Genomic DNA, 22,886 nt, shown 5'->3' with positions numbered 1-22,886 from the left:
TTAGGTGGAAATAGGAAAAGTGCCAGAATTCCAATCCAGGGTTGGCTGACGCTCTGGTTGACGATCTACCCAAACTATCACACTTTCCGGGTTCATAGCTGTCCTTTTTACAGCAAGAAGGTGTCAAGTGACTTTTAAGTCTTGGCAACAGCAATGAGATTTCCAGCTAAGTGCCAGAAATGAATTTTTAAATTCCTTGTCTATTCCTCCCTTCTCTTTTCTACTGTATTCTCTTTACTGGTTTTACCAGGTACAGGGCAACTCATTATTAGCCTCCAAGCAGAGGTTTGGGTTTTGGGTTATAATTATTTTTGGCGTGTTTTTAGACTTTTTTTTATTGGAGTTTCTTTTTTTGCACTGGAATTTTTCTTTCACCCAACCTAACTCTCCAAGCAGAGGTTTGGGTTTTGGATTATTTTTGGCGTGTTTTTAGACTTTTTATTTGGGGTTTCTTTTTTTTTTACACTGCAATTTTTCTTAATTTCATCCAACCTGTTAGGTGAAAGAAAAATTCCAGTGCAAAAAGAAAACCGGATAAAAAAAGTCTAAAAACACGTCAAAAATAACCCAAACCTCTGCTTGGAGAGTAACTCATTACATGAATTCTCAGAATAAATCGAACGTACATTGTATTTTGTCTGCTCAGAACCCGCACATGCAGACCAGTGCCGAAAGTACACACCACCGTTGCTTACATCTATGTAAACCATTGCTGGATATCTCAGTGATCGGTTGCGAAGATAGCGGTCCTCCCGTCTGCACCTGTTCGGGCCTCATGTTTTATGAATACCTGGTTTTATCAGGACTCCGTCACATGTTGGTTTATCTGATCCCTGCTTCAGGGCCGGAGGGTCAGGCCGTCTGTCTTCTCAGGTTCTGGCCGAGTGACTGTCAGTAGTAGTAACAGACAGCTAGGGAGAGAGAATAAAAGAGAGAAAGACGGAAGAAGTAGGAACAAAGGAGAAAACAGAAAGATCGAGAGAAGTGAAAAGAAAAAGATCAAGAGAGAGAAAACTAGAGATGAAAAAAAAGAGAAAATAAAAAAAACAGTCAGTAGTAACAGATTGTGCGTATCGGGGATAGAGAAAAAGGAGAGAATGACGAAAGAAATAGCCTCGGAACAAAGGAGAAAACAGAAAGATAGAGAGAAGTAAAAAACAGAACACTCGGAATGAAAAAGCGAAAGAAGGTGAGAGAGAGACAAAGAAGAAAAAATCAAGAGAGAGAAAACTAGAGATGAAAAAAGAAAGAAGCGAAATAGGCTTAAATGGAAAATTTTACTTACTGCCGCCTACTTTATTCTATTCTAGATGTTCAGTTCTTTTCTATCTCCCTCCTTTGCCCTTTTGACACATCCTACCCTCTAGTTTATCCTTTAGTCCATCTGACTTACATCTCGTGTCCATGGTCCTGTCTTTAACCAAACAAAACTTCAGCGGCCCTTTGCGGTAGATCCAGGCCGCCCGTCCCTCCCGTGCCCCCTGACCCTGACCGTACGGTGATGTGGGCGGCTGAGCCGGAGACGCAAACCACCTGCTGCCGCCGCTATCTATCCTTCAGCTGCAGCAGTTTAAAATAACGGCCACTTGAACTGTGCCTGTGGATGACACTTCTGTTACAGTATGGTTTCTGTGCGAGCATAGAAAAGAAATTAAAAAAAAAAGCTAGAAAGGTAACATTCACAAAGCAAATGCATAATGTTTACCTTCACATATGGTCTGCTCTGTACGTTCATTATTACTCAAAAGCATTCGTATATAATGGTGACAGGAGTCTAAATCCCTCCTGCTATAAAATTGCAACATGATGTAACCCAACACTAGTTACCATGGTGATAGACTGTCTGGTTCAGGTCACTGACCTTATTGGTTTGGAGAAGAAGAAGAAGAGGAAACAGAGCAAAAAAAAAGTATGTTTTACTTCGGTAAACATAAAAATATGAGAAACTGGATAAAACTGAATGGCTTATTGGTTTGGAGAAGAAGAAGAAGAGGAAACAGAGCAAAAAAAAAGTATGTTTTACTTCGGTAAACATACAAAGATGAGAAACTGGATAAAACTGAATGGCTTATTGGTTTGGAGAAGAAGAAGAAGGGAAAACAGAGCAAAAAAGTATGTTTTACTTCGGTAAACATAAAAATATGAGAAACTGGATAAAACTGAATGGCCCGAAATCGTCAACCATCCGTATCTCACATTATCTGTCCTTCTGCATGTTCAGTAGTGTTACGAGTAGGTAAACTTGAGCTTGAAATATATGCCTGAGCACCGTGTCCTTAGGATGACACTTGTGCTCGTTCAGTGCGAGTATGGGGATAAAGATAAGAACGTGACTTCAAGAAAGAGAAACCATTGGTACCTCATGTAAATGTTTTATTGGGTAACACATCACGTTGTCATAGCATACAACATGGCACAGATACTACGATACAGTGCATACAAGGTGAATACAACATAAATTAACATTTAGACGTACATGTATTTAAAGGCATATTAGGGCATCAAAATTGGAAATATTCTTAATAAGGCAATCTTTCTGATATTGACACATACTGCTTCAGTAGTACATTTGAGTCAGCATTTCATACTTTGGGCATTTAAAACTGCAGAATCAAGCCCCAAGATGAGTCCTTTATTTTCTGAGTGGTACCCTAAAAATCAGCCCAGGGCCCTTCCAGTAACCATTTTCCGTCAGAATTTTGGGTATTTTTGCTCCATGAGGGTCAATATACATTGGGATAGTGTGGTTTCAACTTACTACAATAAATGACTAGAATATTGGCTTTGAAAAATCGGGTTTCCAAGCCCTAAAAATCGGGTTTCCAAGCATTGGATGCCTTTAATGTTCTAAACCATCTTTCTTTCTTGTCTGCACTGTTTCATTCACTGTTTGCACGTTGAGGCTGATTCACATATACCCCACGGTTAGTATTAAAGCTAATCCTCCGTTCTTTTGCCTGCTTACTCTGTTTTCATTCCCTTCGCGTCGTAATTCATCAAAATTCTAACAGCGTATGCCTGCAGGTAACGTTAGATCTTCTTACTGTATTGCTCCCTATTTTTGCAACAACCTATCATCAGGCCAAACTAATTTAATTTGTTGGTTCTCGGATTCGCCTCTTCATTTTGTTCTGATTTGAAAAAGAAATATTCTGGTTCTGAATTAATTCAAATATGCTCATATTTTGCTCATATTTTGTCCCCAACAGTTGAGGAAAGTCCTTTTCTTCTTAGTTGTTACAGTTTTTCCATCTATCAATGCAGTGGTTTGACGTAAAAATTCATTGTTTAAGTTTTAGTTTTAATCAAGCCTTTTGTGTTGGCTCCTATTGAATTATTTGGGGCTATAATAGGATGCCTAGGCCCTGTCGCGTCATATTTTTTTCTGAAAAAAATCCGAGAACCAACAAATTAAATTGGTGTGGCCTCAAATAGAAAAAAAATCTTCTATTCGTCAAAAGCAGACATAACGTTAGATGACAAATGCTGTGACAGGGACACCTAAATACGTGATGATGAGTTCATCTTTCGTCAGAATATTTAATGTGTCCGAAGAAAGGGCACCTGTAAAGATGAGTCATGTATAGGTGACGCCAGTCGCCACTGAGGTCAGAATTATCAATTGTTGATGAGATTTTTGAGGAGCTACAAGTCATACTTTTTTTTATCCAGTGCGATTTCAGAGCAGCAAAACTGGAAATATTCTGAATATGGCAATCTTTATGATATTGACACATGCTGCTTCACATTAGCACATGTCAACCAGTATTTCAAACTTTGAGTATTCAAACTGGAGAAACAAGCCCCATGATTAGTCCTTTATAATTTATTTTATGGGTGGTACCCTAGAAATCAGTCCAGGGCCCTTCCAGTAACCATTTTCCGTCATAATTTTTGGCATTTTTGCTCCATGGGGGTCAATATACATTGGGATAGTGTGGTTTCAACTCAGTATGGAGATAGGTGACTAGAATATTGACTTTGAAACAAAACGGGTTTCCAAGCCCTAAAAAATGCATTGGATGCCTTCAATGCAGGAATGGACGTTTTTAGTTCGGTTGATCGATAGCATTATTCTTATCAGTGACATGTGAAACAATGGAAGAAACAAATATGACGAGTGTCGGAGTGACGACATTACGTCATTTGTTACTAATTTGCATAAGACAGTCTTTGTGAAGTTTTGGCGGGAAAACCGTACACCTGATACCCCAGGGGCTGCCCGGATGAGCGAACATCTATCATCAAACTGTCGACGTACTGCTTAGACTGCAATTTGGCTAGCATGGCCTCAAAACCGTCCCAAATTTCTTATTGGAATTGAAATGAAACGCCCAGCGTTCCACGCACCCACTCTAGAATACAAATGTGGTAATATAAACAAGATACACGGTTTCCTGTGCCTGATTTTATACATGATAGGGGAGTATTTCTAGATTACTATGTGGTTGGTGTAACTGTTATACAGGCAATATTCGCTCACTGTAGGGGTGCTGATTGCTGAAGCATTGGTGGCTGATAAAGTAGATATTTCAACTCGAGTATCATTAATATTACTTATGTTTTTCCTCCTAATTTCCCAATCAGGTATCTATTTTGTGTCCTTAACACTTAAGTTCTAGTTATTTGTGAAATTTGTCTAAGTTATGGCGGCATTAAAGTCATCCAGTGCAGTTTTTTAGAGCTTGGAAATCCGATTTTTCAAAGTCAATATTCTAGTCATTTACCTACATACTGATCTGAAACAACACTATTCCCAAAATTACGAAGGAAAATGGTTACTGGAAGGGCCTTTGGCTGATTTTTAGGGTACCACCCAGAAAATAAAGAACTCTTCTTGGCGCTTGTTTCTGCAGTTTTAAATGCCCAAAGTATGCCGATTTAAAACGGTGCTAATGTGAAGCAATCAGAGTGTCAATATCACAAAGATTGCCTTAGAATATTTCCAGTTTTGCTGCCCTGAAATCGCATCGGGTGCCTTTAAAACTTGAACTAGACAAGGACACTTAGGAGCACGCCCCGAAACATCTGTTGGGAGGTTTATCTCTGCTCCATACGGCGAAATTTGTGTTAGATCCGGCTGTAAAACCGCGCAGACGACAGCGGGGGATGTGAGCTGTGATATCTTTTGACGTCAGTCTTTCAACGTGAGCCAAAACACGATAACTATCACAGTTCAGGCAAAGTACGACAGCTATACCTTAACAGTTCAGTCAAATCATGGCGATAACAATGTCGATTCTTAGGGAGGGATATCCATGAAAATTCATACCAAAAAGGTAACATTTGCAAAGCAAATGCATAATGTTCACCTTCGCATATGCTCTGCTCTGTTATTTCTTACTCAAACACATTCATACATATGGTCAGACAGGAGTCTAAATCCCTCCTGCTAAAAAACTGCAACATGATGTAACTCAACACTAGTTACCATGGTGACAGACGTCTGGTTCAGGTCATTGACCTTATTGGTTTGCAGGAGAAGAAGAAGAAACAGAGCAAAAACAATATGTTTTCCTACGGTTAACATAATAGATTGCGCCAACATTCCGAAGTAGAAGAGAATTACACAAGAAGGTTTACCGACAAAAAGTAGAACGGTACTGAAAATAGCGCGGAGCATCAGCAAAAAAGTATTTTCAGTTTCATCTGTCAACTTCTCAATACCTGCCCAGAAACCGCAATGTTCCACCTGACACAAGAAGTCAGCTAGCTCATCAGTATGCGTTCTAGGCATCATGTCAGTCCCTAGACTAAACAAACTGCTACGACACTGCGGTAAGGGACTCCAAATCAAAAACTTTTCCCTGTTCTCCGAATACCAGACATACCGGTGCCTCGTGTAACGGGTCACTGAGCGGACCGTGCCAGAAATTAGCACGTTATCTGCTTCCGTCGATTCACCACGCAACTTCTCTCGTAAAAAAAAATATTTTTTTTTCGTGTGTGTCAGATTTTCTGTGTCAATCGCGGTGACATAGTAATAATCATACCGTGAAGGGGAACGGAGATGTTTCTCTCATTTAGGCCACAGCAAGTCAATTTTATGGATGACATGCTCCGCAGACTCCAAATCTAATGCGATAGGGCGAAAAAAACAAGGCGTACCAAAAAAAGAAGGATCCTACATTTTCAAATTTTGACATCGTAAACCTTGTTAAACACGAAATGATACCTATATCGTGCTAAGTTTACTGCCAACTATCATAACACCCATTAGTCACTGAAAAATAAAAGTTGTCAAAGAAAAAGGCATAACAATAAATCAGAGCCTTGTCTTGTCTCCTCTCTTCATTATCTGTCATCCACCTTCCGGCATGACAACAGACATCTTTGCCCATTTTCGCCATGTTGACCACTTTCAAAGGACAACAAACTTTCTTTTGTTTTTCAAAATGTCGAAAATCAGGCGAAAATTAATTCGCGCATCGATGTCATCCATAAAAATTACTTGCTGTAGCCTTATATGCACGGAAGGGGGAATTTGGCAGTCTGGTGATTAGAGTTAATAACGTTAGCTTTGGTTTTTAGTCAACTTCAATGTCAACAGCGGAACTTGATGAATAGTAGCGACAAAATTGAATAAGAGCGAGGAAGGAGCCGTGGAAGGAAGTAATAATTTTGAGCTTTTAAAATGTCCAACCATGTTGAAAGTTAGGAAATAAATTATATTACAAAAGAACTTTTGTTCCGTCAGAACTGGCTATTAATTAGATGTGTTTTATTGTATCCCGAAATTGTTTTTTTTTATTTATGTCTTTGATTTGTATTTATAGCAAACTAGATGGTGTTCAGCAGTTTTGATGACATACAAAGCTGTTTTTCTTTTTTGTTTACCGAAGGAAAACATATTGTTTTTGCTACGTTTCTTCTTCTTCTTCTGTTCCAAACACTAACCTCTGACTTGGCCAATGACCTGATTTGTTGACGTCTGTCACCATGGTAACTGCTGTTGGGTTACATAATGTTGCAATTTTATAGTAGGAGGTATTTAGACTCCTGTCTGACCATAGATACGAATGTTAAGAAGTAACAGAGAAGACCATATGCGAAGGTAAACATTAATACGCATTTGCTTTGCAAATGTTACCTTTCTAGTGTTCAACTTGGTTTGCCTTCAAAAGTAACCGTTATATTCAGCCTTCACTGTCGACCTAGCTCATATACCCCTCCCGGTGCGCTCTGAACCAACTTAACGATTCTACAGAAGCACCGTGGCGAATCTAAGAACGACGATAAATTAGCCACAAATTGCCGTTCGTTCCTGGGAAGATAGGAAAAAGCTTTCCATAATGAGACAATTGTACTTTAGCGACGCGTTCCACGCGAGACATTATATAGCTTCCAATTTTGTCTTCGTTAGCCAAATCGATTTCATTTCAATGCGATATTCCACGAGTGATTTTTCTTCATTCCATGGGTTTTATCTTATATGTAACGTTAATGATATAGATGTTGTATTTGTATTATATGGTGGCATTCATAAAACGGTGTAATGTAAGAACATTGTGAGATATAAGACCGAAAAATTCAATCTGGAAGTCGGATGTGGAACTGGCATCAACGAAGATGAAAACAAGTCTTTTCTTTTTGTTAAAGAAATACCAAGACTTGGTCGTATTTCCTTACGTGGGATTTTATGCATGTGGAAGCTTTCATCGACATACAAAGGTCTAGAGTAAGAGGAATGGAAAAATTGCGGCAACAGAATTGAACGGAAACTACCGTAGCTTGCCGTACGTAGCAGCGGAAATTTGCATGACCAAACTTGACGAAAGGATCAACAAAGGAATATTCGATTCAGTTACACAGAAAAATAAGAGGTGAATGGTTAGATATACGTTTTTTTACTGTATAAATATATTTGAAAGTTTCATGCAACTTTATGAACTTTATGGTCGTCGAAAAATGCACAAGAATACACACTGAAACAAAAAAAATCCAGGTAATCTTCAAATAGTTTTGTATCTTACGAGTATTACAGTATTCCGTTCCCTTCCGGATTGCTATGGGATGACGTTATTGTTTAACTTTTGAGAGCGATATTGTTGTTGTATATTTATCTATCATGGCATGTATCATTGCACTCAGTAAACAATCTTAAAATAAACAATATCAAAGTTTGAATTGGAGGATAAGAAAAGAACCACGCCTTAATGAATTCCAGTGGTTTTACAGCGATTATATTTTTATTGTCATTTTTATATGGGGTAACACTACCTACTCTCCAAGCAGTGGTTTGGGTTTTGGGTTATTTTTAGCGTGTTTTTGGACTTTCTTATCAGGGTTTCTTTTTTGAACTGGAATTTTTCTTTCACCCAACCAAGAGAAGAAAAATTCCAGTGCAAAAAAGAAACCCCGATAAAAAAAGTCTAAAAATACGCCAAAAATAACCCCAAACCCTAACCTCTGCTTGGAGAGTAAACACTACCATCTTTCCCCCAACATCTGCTTGAAAATTTCCTCGAAACCGAAGTAGGATTTTGTTACTTTACTTGTCAGGATCCTGACAGCGCACATTCCAGTAGAGACAGGAGACGGGCGGCTGGCAGCTTTGAGGCCGGGCAGCTGTTGTTTCAACGATAGACAACTTTCTGAGCGGACTACCTGCAGACGATTATTATTTCTCTAAACATCCACGCGTGTGGTGCCATTTTTCTCGCCCCGATTCTTTGGGTGTTTTAGGGTGTTGGGTGTGTACTGAGCTAAGTAAAGAAGACGATGGCACGGTCAGAGTATACGTAAATGTACTCTCCATTTAACAATCACCGAACAGAGGTTTGGGTTATTTTGGCGTGAATCGGGGTCTCTTTTTTTGCACTGGATTTTTTCTTACCCAACCAAAAAAATTCCAGAGCAAAAAAAGAAACCCCGATAAAAAGGTCTAAAAAGACGCCAAAAATAACCTAAACCTCTGCTTGGAGAGTACGTAAAAGAAAAGGGGGCACAAAAATGAGAGAAACCGAAGTCGAAGACGGGAGAGAATGAAAGAAAGTATGAAAGAGAACAAAAAGGACCGGTACCGACTTTGCAAAGCTTTTCTTCAAACACGACCCAGATTAAAACTGATTATAAAGAGGTCATCTTCTACTCTCAAAGCAGAGGTTTGGGTCTTGGCTTATATTTGGCGTGTTTTATGCTTTTTTTAAATCGGTACCGGGTTTCTTTTTTTGCACTGACTGAATTTTTTTGACGTAAAAATATTCCAGGGCAAAAAAGAAACCCCGATAAAAAAGCATAAAAACACGTCAAAAATAAGCCAAGACCCAAACCTCTGCTTGGAGAGTAGTCACCTTCTAGATCTAATGGTTTTGATTGTGATTGCTCAAATTATAGATGTGTAGTGCACAATAAACAGACCATGCAATAAACAAAAATAACAAAGTTCTGTTATTTCATTACCTATCGTTATTTCATTGGTTATCTTTGTAATTAAGTTTGAAATCTATAGAAGCAACAAAACGACAGCTAAAATAACATACAGGTAATGTTTGAAGATGACGCGACGATTACTCATTTCCTATTTCTGGTAAGATAAATGTGGTTCTAAGTAAAATGCTTCATCTTCTAAACTATTTCGAGTTTTAAAACAGCAAAATGCGTTTTATATACATGTACTATGTACAATGGGGACACAGCAGTTATGTTTGTATAGCCTCTACCAGGCTCCGCGGATCGCTGGAAAAATAGTAGAAATGGGCGTGGGTCGCAAATTGGAGCTTCTATGGCCGGCTGGATCTTCTCTGGTATACTATTCCCTTTATTACGGCCCATTTCTACTATTTTTCCAGCGATCCTCGGAGCCTTGTAGAGGCTAATGTTTGTATATGTTTACAAAAGTAAAGAACGTTTTCTGTTGTGTATTACGTCATGGAAGAGCTTCCAGACCGTAACGACTGCTAATCGTTTGGACAATAAACATAACTGCGTCGGTCGACCGCTTCCCTCGCATTTCTGTGAGTCAGATGTGTGTGGGCATCTGTCCCACATCCCACCACACCTTTCATTGTCTCCCTGAAAAAACCCTTATCTCTCTTCTTTTCTCTTTCACTTGCAACATTTGCATACTTAATCTCCCCCTTTGTTGAAATGCTACAAAACGAGCAGCTGCCATAATCACCGAATAATTGAAAAGGGAGACTTAGTTTAGTAGTCTGTTCACGTTACCAAGACAGCGTAAAACCGTTGGCCACCTTCGAGGTGTTTCTTTACACCGTCTCAAGTAAGGCATGTAAGACGGGGAGCATGGCTCACTAGTGCCGAGTGGCTTCCGACATTCTTCTGAGCTTTCGTCAACAGCTGACGCCACAACTTGCAAATTTCGCCTGATTCGAGCGCCCCACTGTAAAAATAAGACAGAGAAAAAAATCATCAGATACTGACTTAGTGTATGAGTGAGATTGAACCCTTGACGACTTCGTAATCTTTTCATTTATGCCTATAGTTCACCTGAAATGTCGGCAAGATCCCTTGATGTGGTGTACATTCACCTGGTGAGTAACACCTTGCGGTCGTGAGGTGTACTCACTCACTGGAGAGGCGGTAAGGGAACACCTCGCGAGCATAAACAACTTCGCAACGCGAAATTCACACAGTCGGATAAAGGAAGCCTTTCTTTGCACTGAAACCCTAACCGGACAAAGAGAAAGAGGAGCGGTGGATTGAAAGACTAATGGCTAAGGATGCCCTTTTCAAGTAAACCATTCTAAAGTGTACATGAACCCTGGAGCAAAGCCGACTGCTGATTGGTCGCCAATGGCCCAATGAGAGTTGCAAAACAAAAAGTAGCCAATGAGAACCCGGAAATACGCCGTTGTGTTGCATTTTAGCTGTTGAGTTTACCGTACGCTACCAGTACGTGATATAACAATACCTTTTAATATTTCATTATAATATTAGCTGTGACTAAATAATATTATTCAAAATTAAAAAATAATATAGGTTGTTGAAAAACGTGATATTTGGTTTATGCATGTAGTTGCAGTCTGAAATTATTCTGTTATATTTATGTTCCCGCAGGTGGCTGTTGGTAGATAGAACAGCTAAGACGCATACTCGGGTCATGAATAATGTATGTACCACTCGGACTCGGGGAGCGCCACTGGACCTCATAAATTTTCACAACTGAGGTTGAAACACTACGGGAAAGAGCCAAGGCCCTTGCGTGCTTCCTACAGAAAGTTGGCCGCCAATGTTGACGATCAAGTGACGGCGAAACGCGTGGATCGTTCGTGACGGTCACAGGGAGGTTTAGCGTGCGAGAAGGGATCGTTTCGGACCGGGGTACGGGGCCGGACAAAGGGCCTGGGAAAGTCGGGCAGCGAGAGGATCGTCTTTCCACAGGCGTTGTGTGCTGGCTGTGTGAGATCAAGTTTCCTGTGGAATGATCATGGCAGCGTGGCAGAGGACTTTGCTGCCTTTCGGGGCTCTTTTTGCCTTCCTGTGTACGTGTCTGGCTGACCTGAGAGCATCCACGGAGTGTAAGGACGCCCTCACGTTGTATTTCATGAAAACTTCCAACTTGAACTCGGTGACGGAGAGGGCAGTACCAGGTAAGTGGTATCCAGAGTTCCCCCCTCCCCTTCTAACACAGCACGACCTAAGAACAAATTAAATTACTCAATTTTAGTACTCTAATTCACCCCTTTAACTATATAGGCTAGCCCCGCAAGTTCTCAGGATTAATGTGTAGTAGTTTTTGAGCCGATAAGGGCCGTGAGAACGGGTAAAATTGAGCAAAATGGGCGCCTTGTCTGCCGTAAGCCGACCGACGAACCAGCGATGAATCGATTCAACTCGCTAGCACTGTTGCCCAAGGTTCTCAAGCGTCCGTAGGGATAGGGCCTGAAAAAACAGACATTTGGGAGGAACAGGACGGGGCATATCTGGTCAGATTGTTCAGATAAAGGCCGTAGCTACCTACCAGATAGCTTTGTTTGGAAGGTGGGAGGGCGAGCGAGCGAGCAGGCGACGTGCAACATGCATCTTGCCCCCCGGTCACCCGGCCATTGTCCGCCCATGATTAACACTTCAACAATCGGCGGTATATTTTTGGTCGGCGTAGGGATATACACTGGTATGTACGGAAAAATGTTGGCCAGATACGAACCTCAAAAGGTCCACAAATCCACCGTTAAAGTGGAGGATAAAACTACAGGTCGCGCGGTTATATTTGCTGGCCTTGTGTACAAACTTAGAAGCAGCTGTAAGTGTTTATAGTTGGGAGGACTCAACTCCAGACACCACAAAGCCAGGCCCACACGGTGAACTAAAGAGGAATTTTAAATGAGGACCACCATGAAAAATCGCTTTACTGGTTCAGATTTTCCCCTTTAGCAACACAAAAAATATATATCAATGATTCAGGATATGTAATAAAATCCTAGTGTATCAAACACGGTGCCTCATTGTGCAAATAGTTGTTTTTCCTCGGATTTTTGCAAACCCAAGACGTTGTTGTAAAAGAAAAGCACAAACACATTTTGCTTGTGGAATGAGCAAGCGTTTGTGTGGGACAAGAGCATTTTCTTGGAAACACTGCCACATGGCGGACGTTGGCTGATTCGCCATCTACAAGTGATGAAGAAAAAATGAGCGAATTACCCAAGGGAGCAACCCAAATTGTGTAGAGTCCTGCGACTAAATAAAATGGGCAAATATCCTCATCATTAAAGCCCATTAATGCCAGTACCAATGCCTCACGTCGGCTTTTCCTACACAAACTAGCGAAACGCCGAAAGACTAGTTTCGTTGATATTTCTGCAGTTTTAGATTCACCCTCTTCAGTGTTATTCCAAAGCAACATGGTCTGGTGGCAATGATAATTTATTCATTCAGCATTATCTCACCCATGATTTTTTCATGAATAATGTCAGTAAAATTTGATATATTATCTTGCCAAAGCAAAATCCAAGTAAATTGCAAACTAACAAAATTTATTACCCAAATGTAACCAGTATTTTGGTACAACCATTATTCATGTAGGGCGAAAATATGGCGATATTTTTCAACGACTTATTGTTAAAGCCTCTGTAATACTAGAAGGTGACAGGAAATGATTTGTACCAGAATTATTCCATAATTCATGAGCGCCACATAAATCCCGTCTTTTCTATTTTCATTATCAGTCAGCTTGCCTTATCCCAGCAATACTACATGGTGATATGACCTATCTGCCCACTAGTTATCTGGGTTTTGAGGGAAATCCTTCCATTTGCGGGTTGATCGTATCTCAGGGACACGGAATAGCCCTCGTGTAAAGCACAGCCGAAATTGCGCTTGATGTCTGAATCACAGCGAAGAATACACATTTTTAAAATCAAAAGCATCATTTTTGCTTATGTTCCAATAAAAATAAGTACAGCTTTTGTTGAATCAGTGGCTGATTGTTAAAAGTGGTAGGCACTTAGGAATTGTAAAAAAAAATCCATATAGAAAGTATGTGTGTGCGCCAGCCGGCCATTAGGCTAACAATAAAGCTGATTTACTGAGCAGTTTAGTACTGTAAGCTTTAATTATGCATTGTGGCAATTTGGATAACCTTTTGGTCTAACTGTCTATAGTCATTCAAGGTAGATATTTATCACTTTTAGGTAGTGGGCAGCTTAAAATACCATATGTGCTCTTTTGGCTACACATCATCATCCCATGTACATTTTTGTACATGTCATTTGGAGTAGTCGGGGATATTTTCGTAAATGCCATTTCTAATTTTATAGACACAAAATTAATGTACCTGGAAAAGTTATAGCTGGTTCACTAATATATGAATAGAATATATATGTTGTGGAAAAAAGAGAGCATTTTGGAATATCTTTGGAAAAGCATCTGTATCTCATACGAGACTGTAACACGAGTTCAGGACCAAGGCATGTAGGATGTGAGGTATTCCGTGTTGTTTTAATGACACAGCGGTGTCTGTGATTGTATCGATTTCAGGAAGTAGCCAAAAAACGTACAAGGAATTACAAGGAGGGCTAAGACACGCGTTATCATTGGTTTACTCGGTGCTCTTCAGAATAATCACATTTCAAGGTGGCCCATCCGAAATTGGATTAACGATAAAGGTGCAAGAAGATAAGGATTGATGTAATCCGCGGTGTCAGTGTTCCTTGAGCAGGAAGCAAGCTTGGCGGTCAGAGGTTGGAGTCTGGCGCCTAGCCCGACCAGCCAAGACTGCGTAACGTCCACCCTAACAACTACTTGGTGCGAAAAGTCAGCAACCACCTCATTAGCGGCTGTGAAAAACTTCTTGCCAAATAAAGTGTAGTGGAAAGATTCGATCAGGGCTTATCTAAGTGCAGGGTTGAGAAATCTTGGGTTGGAGAAATGCCACTTGAGGCGGATTGAAGTAGGCAGCTGTATTTGTCAGGGTCTAAGAATGTGCCTCTAATTATTGTTGGTTGCTCCAGTCAGTTGTGTTTCCTTTGAATAAACATAGTCAGTCTGAGTGGGTTAGACCTCAACCTAATGAAAGAAAAACATCCTTTAAGTATGTTTAAAAGAACGTAGGAAGCCATGGAAATACACGGCATAATTGCTCTTGATTGAAAAACAAATTGGGCAGACAGAAAAAATAACAGTTTTAGTTGAGACAGGATTTGGACAATCGGTGGTTAAGAAAACACATAGGTTAGAAGATAGTTGTTAAAGTTTTATCTCAGTTCAGTGGTTTTGTTGTAAAAGATAAAAACTTGTTGGTTCTACTCAAGGGTGTTTACATTTCTAAAATGATAACCTAGCCCTGCAAATCATGTGCAATCAAAGATGTGTGATTCAACAGGACATCCTGTCCACAGACTTTTTTAATTATCCTAAAATATCCCTTCTGCTTTGGGTCAAGTTTTCGCATTGAATTTGTGTGAAGGCTGCATTCCACAAAGAAAAAGTAGCCAGATTAGAACTCTGCCATGTATTTGACTTGGAAACAAAAGAGAAAGCAAACATTTGATAAAATCTTGAAAGTTTGGTTGAACCCTTCTGTCAAAAGTGTTTCCAGTTGTGCGGACTATCCACAAACATTAGATAAAATGTATTTCCAAGAAAAAGCGACTAACAGTTCAACACAGGTGTGTTTTATCAATGTAAGTTCCAGTGCCTAGGAAATTGGACCACATCCCAAGTTGGGCTCTTACCAAATTGAGCTTCAAATCATGAGAGTAAGCCATGCTGGCAGCTCACCCTCTAGTCCTTGACATCAGCAACAGAAATTTGAAGCATTGCCAAGGCTCTGACCAGATGGTAACATTTGCCATGTTTCTAATCAAGTAGAACTGACTCCATTCTAATGAGTGTGTGGGTTGCCATAGATAGTGCATTAGCCAGTTCAAATGGCAAGAAGATAACCCTAGCTACTTGTATCTACGTGGACGTCGTTTATCTGAAGTCCTTTCTGGTTGTCACGTTTTGTTGCAGCCGTGTGAGATTATGTAAACAAAGAAATTATATTTCTGAAGTGTCTGTGACCGCTCTGGTATTATAAATAGAAGGAGTGGTTACATCTATACCAGATGCTATTTCACATTCACGCGGCGTGGTGAGTTAACAAGAAGTTATGTAAGCTCTAAAATTGACAAAGATGGCAATTTGCTTGCGTCGATAAGAGTTAACTGATTGGTTTGATGATAGTAAGATCAATTATAAGGAAATAATGGCAACTGACAGGATAGTAAGAGCCGAGGAGGTCAGGGTTTTTCCTGTCATCGTAACTAGGGGTGGTATGTGGAAGGGGGTTATAATTGTACTGCCCCACACTAAAGATACACCAAGGGGAGAATTTTGGATATGGGATTTAAACATTTGTATGTTTGCAATGTGAAGAATGCTAGGTGGGCCATTTTGCCGACATAATCTCTGCTGTAGGTAATGGTCGCCCTCGGGCGGTAGGTGTCGTCGGAACAATGGCGATAATGCACGTCCGCTTTGGCGACAAAGGCCCGCCACCGGCGACAAACGGCACAGTTTAGCCCTCAGCAGTTCGCTGCCGTACATCGTTATTTGGTATTGTCCCATCATAAAGGATATTTCAGGAAGAGGAGGCTTACCCCAAATCACTGGACAGCTGACAACAGAGGCCTGGTGATTTCAGTCTCAGGAAACAGATCCCATTATTGATAAGATTTTTAAGGAATCTTTTACTGTTATTGTCTTTTTAGACAAATAGGGCTAATTGCAGTCCTTAAGGGCAGTGGCTTTAAGATGTAGGACAGTTCCCACACTTCTATTCCAAGATGTCTTCGAAGATAATGATTTTTACTTCCTATAAAATGCCCCCCTCCCCACAACTCATATCTTGTCATGTAAGATGATAACCAAAACTTAAGTCACAATTAACAGTATCATTTTTATCGTGTGTGTATGGAATTTTGATTCTATGAATTCAGGCAAAAGTTTTGAGCCTCTATGTATAAACTTCAGTAATCTATGTGCTATGATCTGTAAGAAGATAGGGCTGTCTTGACATCTGAAGCTACTTCCCAGATACCAGAAGACAGTGTTTGTGTGCTCTCACAGAAAGGAAACAATACTTACTGGCAATGATTGAAGGCGTGTACAAAGTTTAATGTACCATTCTGTTATGCACACACCAGGACTCCGACCCAACTGGCATAAACAATGGCGCTGTGCAGCTTCCTGGCTTTGTTTTCATTAGAAATGCTGACTTTAAATATCATCGGGATGATGACAGTTGTGTACAGACTGTTGTTAGCACAAGATCCAGACTACGATAAAGGATATGCCGAATGGTAGAGACAAAACTGGATTGGTAGACTGGTTTCCCAAACCCAAATTTGGCTGTGAAAAATCTAGTGGCAGCCTTTTGTTCTGTACTGATCCCGTAGATGCCAAATTTGGAGTTGAACCACAGTACTTCGTATGGAGTAAATAAAATGACTAGAAAATTCTGTATAGTATGTCATTTGATTTCCTAAATGTTGTGTCAAGAGCGTCAAATTTGGTGGTGAAAAATCTTGTACCAACCTTTTGTTTTGTACTGATCCTGCAGATGCCAAATTTGGAGTTGGACCAAAGTACTTTGTATGGAGTAAATAAAATGACTAGAAAATTCTGTATAGTATGTCATTTGATTTCCTAAATGTTGTGTCAAGAGCGTCAAATTTGGTGGTGAAAAATCTTGTACCAACCTTTTGTTTTGTACTGATCCTGCAGATGCCAAATTTGGAGTTGGACCAAAGTACTTTGTATGGAGTAAATAAAATGACTAGAAAATTCTGTATAGTATGTCATTTGATTTCCTAAATGTTGTGTCAAGAGCGTCAAATTTGGTGGTGAAAAATCTTGTACCAACCTTTTGTTTTGTACTGATCCTGCAGATGCCAAATTTGGAGTTGGACCATAGTACTTTGTATGGAGTAGCTAAATTGACAAGAAAATTCTGTACAGTATGCCTTTTCTTTCCTAAAGCTCAGCATGTTGTGTCAAGAGTACCCTTAAAGTTTCATCGCATCCACATCTGCACTAACAACACTGTACCAGTACTACACATCAAGTCCATTTTCCTCCTGTAGTTGCTCTTGCCCTTGTGCCCCCCTCCCCCCCTGCTGTGCATAGACGATTCGGCATGCAGAAGTTCAGGAGTTAGGCTTTCAGATGTTTAGAGGCCACCGGCCAGGGTGCAACTGCAGCCGCTTGGTTATGTGAACCCTTGTTTTGCCTGCCATTTTGACGCCACAGGATAGCCCTGACCTCCAACGCACAGCCCCCTTGTTTATTTGGTGACTACCATATATGGCAGCCTGTCCTGTTAAACCTTACCCCCTGGCCAGGCCCAGAGAAGGCTTAGCAAAGCTTTGGTAGAAAAGGTGCAGAAAGAAGTGACGTTACGATCACTCAAGGAAGGCAGGGGCTAGGAAGATTACATCCAAGTAGAGAAGGAATTCTCCTGAAGGATAAAGAAAAGTCAGGGAACATAAGGCTGGGAGGTATAGAGCTAAGAAGCCACACATGTCGGATGTGTCACAAGTGGGGATAGAACCCAGGCATGGATGTGTCACAGGACCATTTCAGACAAGTTTTCATCATTACTCACCATATCAGATGGGTCCAGACAACCAGGCTACAAATGTAATCCCCGCTGTGTCGCCCTGTTCCCAATATTCATATATTCACTCGGTCAAAGTCTTTGTCTTTTGGGTTGAAAAATATGAACATAAAAGGAATGATTCAAGTCAGTCAGATTTAGTTGAGAAAGAAAAAAAAACTGTGTCCTTGTTGAACTGCTAGCTGTATGTGTATTGTTGAACCCTACTTGAGAATAAATTGCTGTTTTCAAACATCATTTTCTCCTGTAAACCTAGAAATTGCTGTGTAGACCTGTAGATACTATATATTATTGTAGAGTTTTGGTGTATATATGCGGTATTAGTACCACCAAAATCAGGATTTGGACTGTTTTATCTGGGTATCTAGGAAATCTTATCACTCTCAGTGGCCATCTTCCCTAGGATAACACACATTCCACACAGCCCTCCCCACAGCTGTACTTGATTATCTAACACCAGGTGAACTTGGAAACCCTTAAATGTCAATCACACGTTCGCGAAAAGGACGTCTTTCCAAGATAGTGAAATGTTAAAAAGGCGTGTCAACCAGTCCGACATATTAAAAGTATGTCTAGCTTTGATGTCGGGGGCTGGTGATATTAACCATACAATATATCTGGCGGGATTATATGAATTATGTATCATTATGTCTGCAGAGAAAAATAATAGGGGAGATAGCATGGAAAAATGGATGTCAGCAAGGAGACGTATTTTGTAGGGATTACGGACATGCCTGTCCTTAAAGGAGGGAAGAAAGGGCCACAAAGGAGGCACAGAGGTGTGTCTTAGAGTAAGTCTTGTAGACAGACGCAGATTGACATGAATTCTTCCACACCTGTGCATTTGGTGACATGTCGGATCAATCGCAATCAGCGAACAACCGTGGTTACTTTGTCGTGATGTCACTGAGCCACCGTTACCCTCATTTGGGGATTTGCGGCTTACGTACGAGAGGTACGACGAGGGAGCCCACAATTCTTACAGCCACGAATGTTTGGGAATATCGCTGGCATCGTGATAACAGATAAGCTACTCAGGAAAGAAGAAAAGCTGTATGATTTGGTCAGAATGATAACTGCCCTCATTGAAAGATTTATTCCGATGAAATTACCACATTTCTTCCACCCAGCCCACCTTAGCAAATATGTCAGGTATTCATATTATAGGGGTGGTAATCTTATGTTACACTGAAGGAAAACTGGAGGTAAAATTGCTTATTCAAGACTTGACTAAGCAAGACGAAGAAAAAATAAGGAAAAGCATTAAATTATTACTTCAAGTGGGCTGGCAAGAGTTGATTGTATGACATCAGATAACTTCTATGTAGGAAAGAAGGAGTGTAAACAATGAGTATATTGTTGTAAAGTGGGTTTCCTATACCCAAGGAAAACATTCCATACTAACAGAAAGGGAGTTGTTTGGATAAGACTGAGAGCTGAGATAATCCAAATTCTCCACTCACAAGTATTCAAGAAGGGCTTGTTGAAGACATTCCTGTTAGAATTTGTTGAAGTCTTGATTCAAGAGTTATGATTTTCAAATAAGGATAAGTGTGTTGTAATGGTTCATGAATTTTTACTTACAGTGAAGGAGGCACACAAGCAACATAGATATTTTCAATTTCAGTAACTTTGCTTTGTAGTTTATCAAATATACTTGTGAAATAGAGAAGTATTTGCCATATTTCCAGTCTAGTTCTTGGAAACAGTATCCATGAAGAATCCTTTTTATAGGGTTAGCATCAGTCTTTGAAGTGGAGTCCTGGAGAGGAAATTGTTTACGTTTAATGTGGATCTCCAGCAGAAATGCGAAAATACTCTGTGGTCATGGCTCAACGAGAATTCGGAAGTCCCTCAAAAGTGGTTTATTTTTGGAAACCTGCCAGACATGTGAAACATGTGCTGCTCCAGGGGGGTATGGGGGAGTAGTATCAGCCACTGGGAGATGACAGGGTCAGGGACAGGCTGCCTCATCTGTTGCTATGGCGACGTCATCAGTTGCCACGACAACATCATCTGTTGCCATGACAACAGACACCAGAGACCTGGTTGAAATTCATTATCAATGCTGATGTCATGGGTCAGAAACAGGCTAAAGGCGAGTACTAGGGTCATACCATGAGGGATTGTAGGGGTGGAAAGGTTATGTGAAAAAAGTCGAGGTGTAACATTTGGGAGTTTGCTCCATTTTGGGTGGCCAGCCTCTTTCCCAACATGTAATAGTAAATAGGGTGTAACTTTTGACATTTTTTTTCACACAACTCCAATGCATTCAAATCTTATTTTCATGTCTTCTTACAGAAATTCAGTCTGAAACTACAGTCAGAATATCTTAAAAATGGTATGTCTTCAAAAGGTAGAATGAGCCTCAGTTTATGAGGTGTTAATTTAATCAGTCCTGTTGTGTTTCCTGCTTTCTTATAATGTGAGAACTACATTCCATTTCCCCTGGATTTCTGTTTTGAAAACATTTACATAAGAGGTTTAAAGAAGCCACATTCGAGGGTTTTACTGAATAAGACTGGTGGGAAAAAGATCACCCTGTTCTTATGTCAAAAAGGTGTGAAAAGTGCCCCTGTGTTAAGCTGCTAACATTAAATTATTAATCAAAACAGATTTCCTGTTTTAGAAAGCGGTATCAGCCATCTCGCATTTTTTTGTCTTTCATTATTTTTCCCCACATTTGTGAAACAGTGTTACATTTTGAGGCAATTTGTGGTTGATGGAAAAAGTCTTCAGATTTTTCTCAAATAGCATAACAATGATCTTGTAACAATGGATTTGGATATTGGGATGGGGACTTATTCTATACAACATTCAATTGCTTCAAAGTTCGTATAATTTGTGAACAAGACAACTTTTTAAAAGTTACAGAGTTAGGTCAGAATAGCTATTGGTATTATGAATGATGAAGCCTCATTAAAGGAGACCATATTTTTTAAACCTCCTTGGTACAAGGTCTCATTTTGTATTCTGCCAGGTTAACTACCCTGAATATATTATTGATAACGTTGATTATATGGTGTGCGAAAGCAAAAGCAGTTTCGTATTGGGATTTGAACGATCTTCTGTTGTAGTGTTAAAAGTTTTGTATAGCGCGCCTACGGGACGGTCTGTGAAGCAAAGAACTCATGCTGTAGCGAGTAATCTGAGAACGGCTGCTTTAGCCATTGTGTTAACCATTTTCTCCTTTTACGCGCTCCCCTCGGTCCCGCAAAATACAGCGTAGCGGGAGGCCCTGTATGACAATAGTTCGCCAACGAGGGCCAACGCTCCACACGGCTTTTTTCAGGCCCTGAATTAAACTTTCATGAGAACATGCTGCTAAGAGTAACAAAAAGAGAAATCTCGAGGGAAAGCAACAGTGGCAACTACCTAGTTTTTTCCTTCCTAGCTTTACCCCAAAGGGGAGCATTAGTGTATTTTCTATGTAGAGTGTATGGCATTCATAGTGATTGTGTGTGTGGTCCCGGCTACCAACAGGGGCATGGTGATTGAATAGCTTGGTAATTTTCCATGCATGGCCGTGAATAATGTAATTTATTCCTTTCTTTCTTTTCTCTTTCTGCAGGGGATCAGCTGAGAAATATATGTCCTCAGGGGCAGACGTGTTGTACGGAGGAGATGGAGGAAAAGCTTGCCTTGCAGTCCCGCGTGGACTTTGAAAAGCTAGTCTCAGAAAAGACAGCGTTTCTCAGAAGCACTTTTATATCAAGAACAGAAAAATTTGATGGTAAGTCACCCAGAACGAACACAGACACAACACACATATGTAACACATGGTACAGGGTATCTCAACAGTAGGGCTGGGAAAATTCTTGCCTAGTTTTGATGGGGGAGTGATAAGAAGGTATGTGATAATTGGGGATGGCTCATTAATACCCTCTTCAGGGATGGGTGCTGCCTGTACATTCATTGTGTGCAATGCTATCTTCTAAACTAAAGCACATACGAAATAGAAAACTGTATCTTTTCCCTAAAAAAAAAGAGGAGTTATCCAGACTGTCAAAACTGTACGTGGGGTATGGTTGTATTCTATGTATCTCTACCCAGAGAACTAATGAATACGGCACATACCAGGATTGACATTTAGCACAAGTCTGCTAGGTATGTCTGTCACTGAATTGTGGAGTGACAAGAAACACGCAGAACTTTAAAGTGGGCTCTTCCTTTCAATTTTCACACTGTGTTAGCGCTTGCCAAAAAGATGTCTCCTTCCGAAACAGCTTCATTTACTTGGCTGTGCAAAGTGTACGATATATCAGAAAGAAAAATGCCACCTTTGCAATGTGGAATGGGCTTAGTTGATTCTGCATGTTGTTTCAGCCTTGTGTGAAAAATGCTGACACTTAGGCGCAAATGATCTCCATACATTATCTTCTGTTTCATTACCTAAAGATATACCGAGAAAGAAAACAAGCCCACTCATTTCTCAAGACATTGCCAAGACAGCGGGAGGGCTAACACACAATCACACCCTGGTCTAAAGTAACGCACAATAGGCAGTCCATAAAGCAGGAAACATTACCTTGCCTTCTTAATCATACACACCGTGAACAAGAGTCGTTGGACGTAATTATGTAGTAAATTTTCACTCCTTGAAGCAGATGGTTGATGAATGCTGATTATCATATGGAAATATCTCCACCATTGATACCGAGGGATGTATAGAAATGCGAGGCATCCCACCAGCATACCGATGCAGAGTTGACAAATCATTAGTGAGAAAATTGAGTGACCTTTAGCTTCAAAAAGACGTCATTTCGTGCCAAAACAAAATTCGGCTTCGAAAATCGGACCTCGCGAATGATGCGTTGTTTGATTG

At 40.3% G+C, this 22,886-nt stretch overlaps 1 protein-coding gene across 1 annotated transcript in view; it reads left to right on the top strand.

The window, feature by feature from the left end:
* Positions 1-11,064: 11,064 nt before the first annotated feature.
* LOC109463905 (glypican-6-like) overlaps positions 11,065-22,886 on the top strand; it is a 43,805-nt gene continuing 31,983 nt past the window's right edge. The window contains exons 1-2 of the mRNA XM_019760789.1: positions 11,065-11,552; positions 21,633-21,794. Of these exons, the coding sequence (XP_019616348.1) occupies positions 11,384-11,552; positions 21,633-21,794 (331 nt within the window). The 5' untranslated portion in view covers positions 11,065-11,383. The remainder of the gene's footprint in view (positions 11,553-21,632; positions 21,795-22,886) is intronic.

Source organism: Branchiostoma belcheri, unplaced genomic scaffold (assembly GCF_001625305.1).
Source record: "Branchiostoma belcheri isolate BF01 breed outbred unplaced genomic scaffold, Haploidv18h27 scaffold13, whole genome shotgun sequence".
NCBI classification, from domain to species: Eukaryota; Metazoa; Chordata; class Leptocardii; order Amphioxiformes; family Branchiostomatidae; genus Branchiostoma; species Branchiostoma belcheri.
The sequence above is the reverse complement of the archived record's forward strand: the minus strand, read 5'-3'. Positions and strand labels throughout refer to the sequence as shown.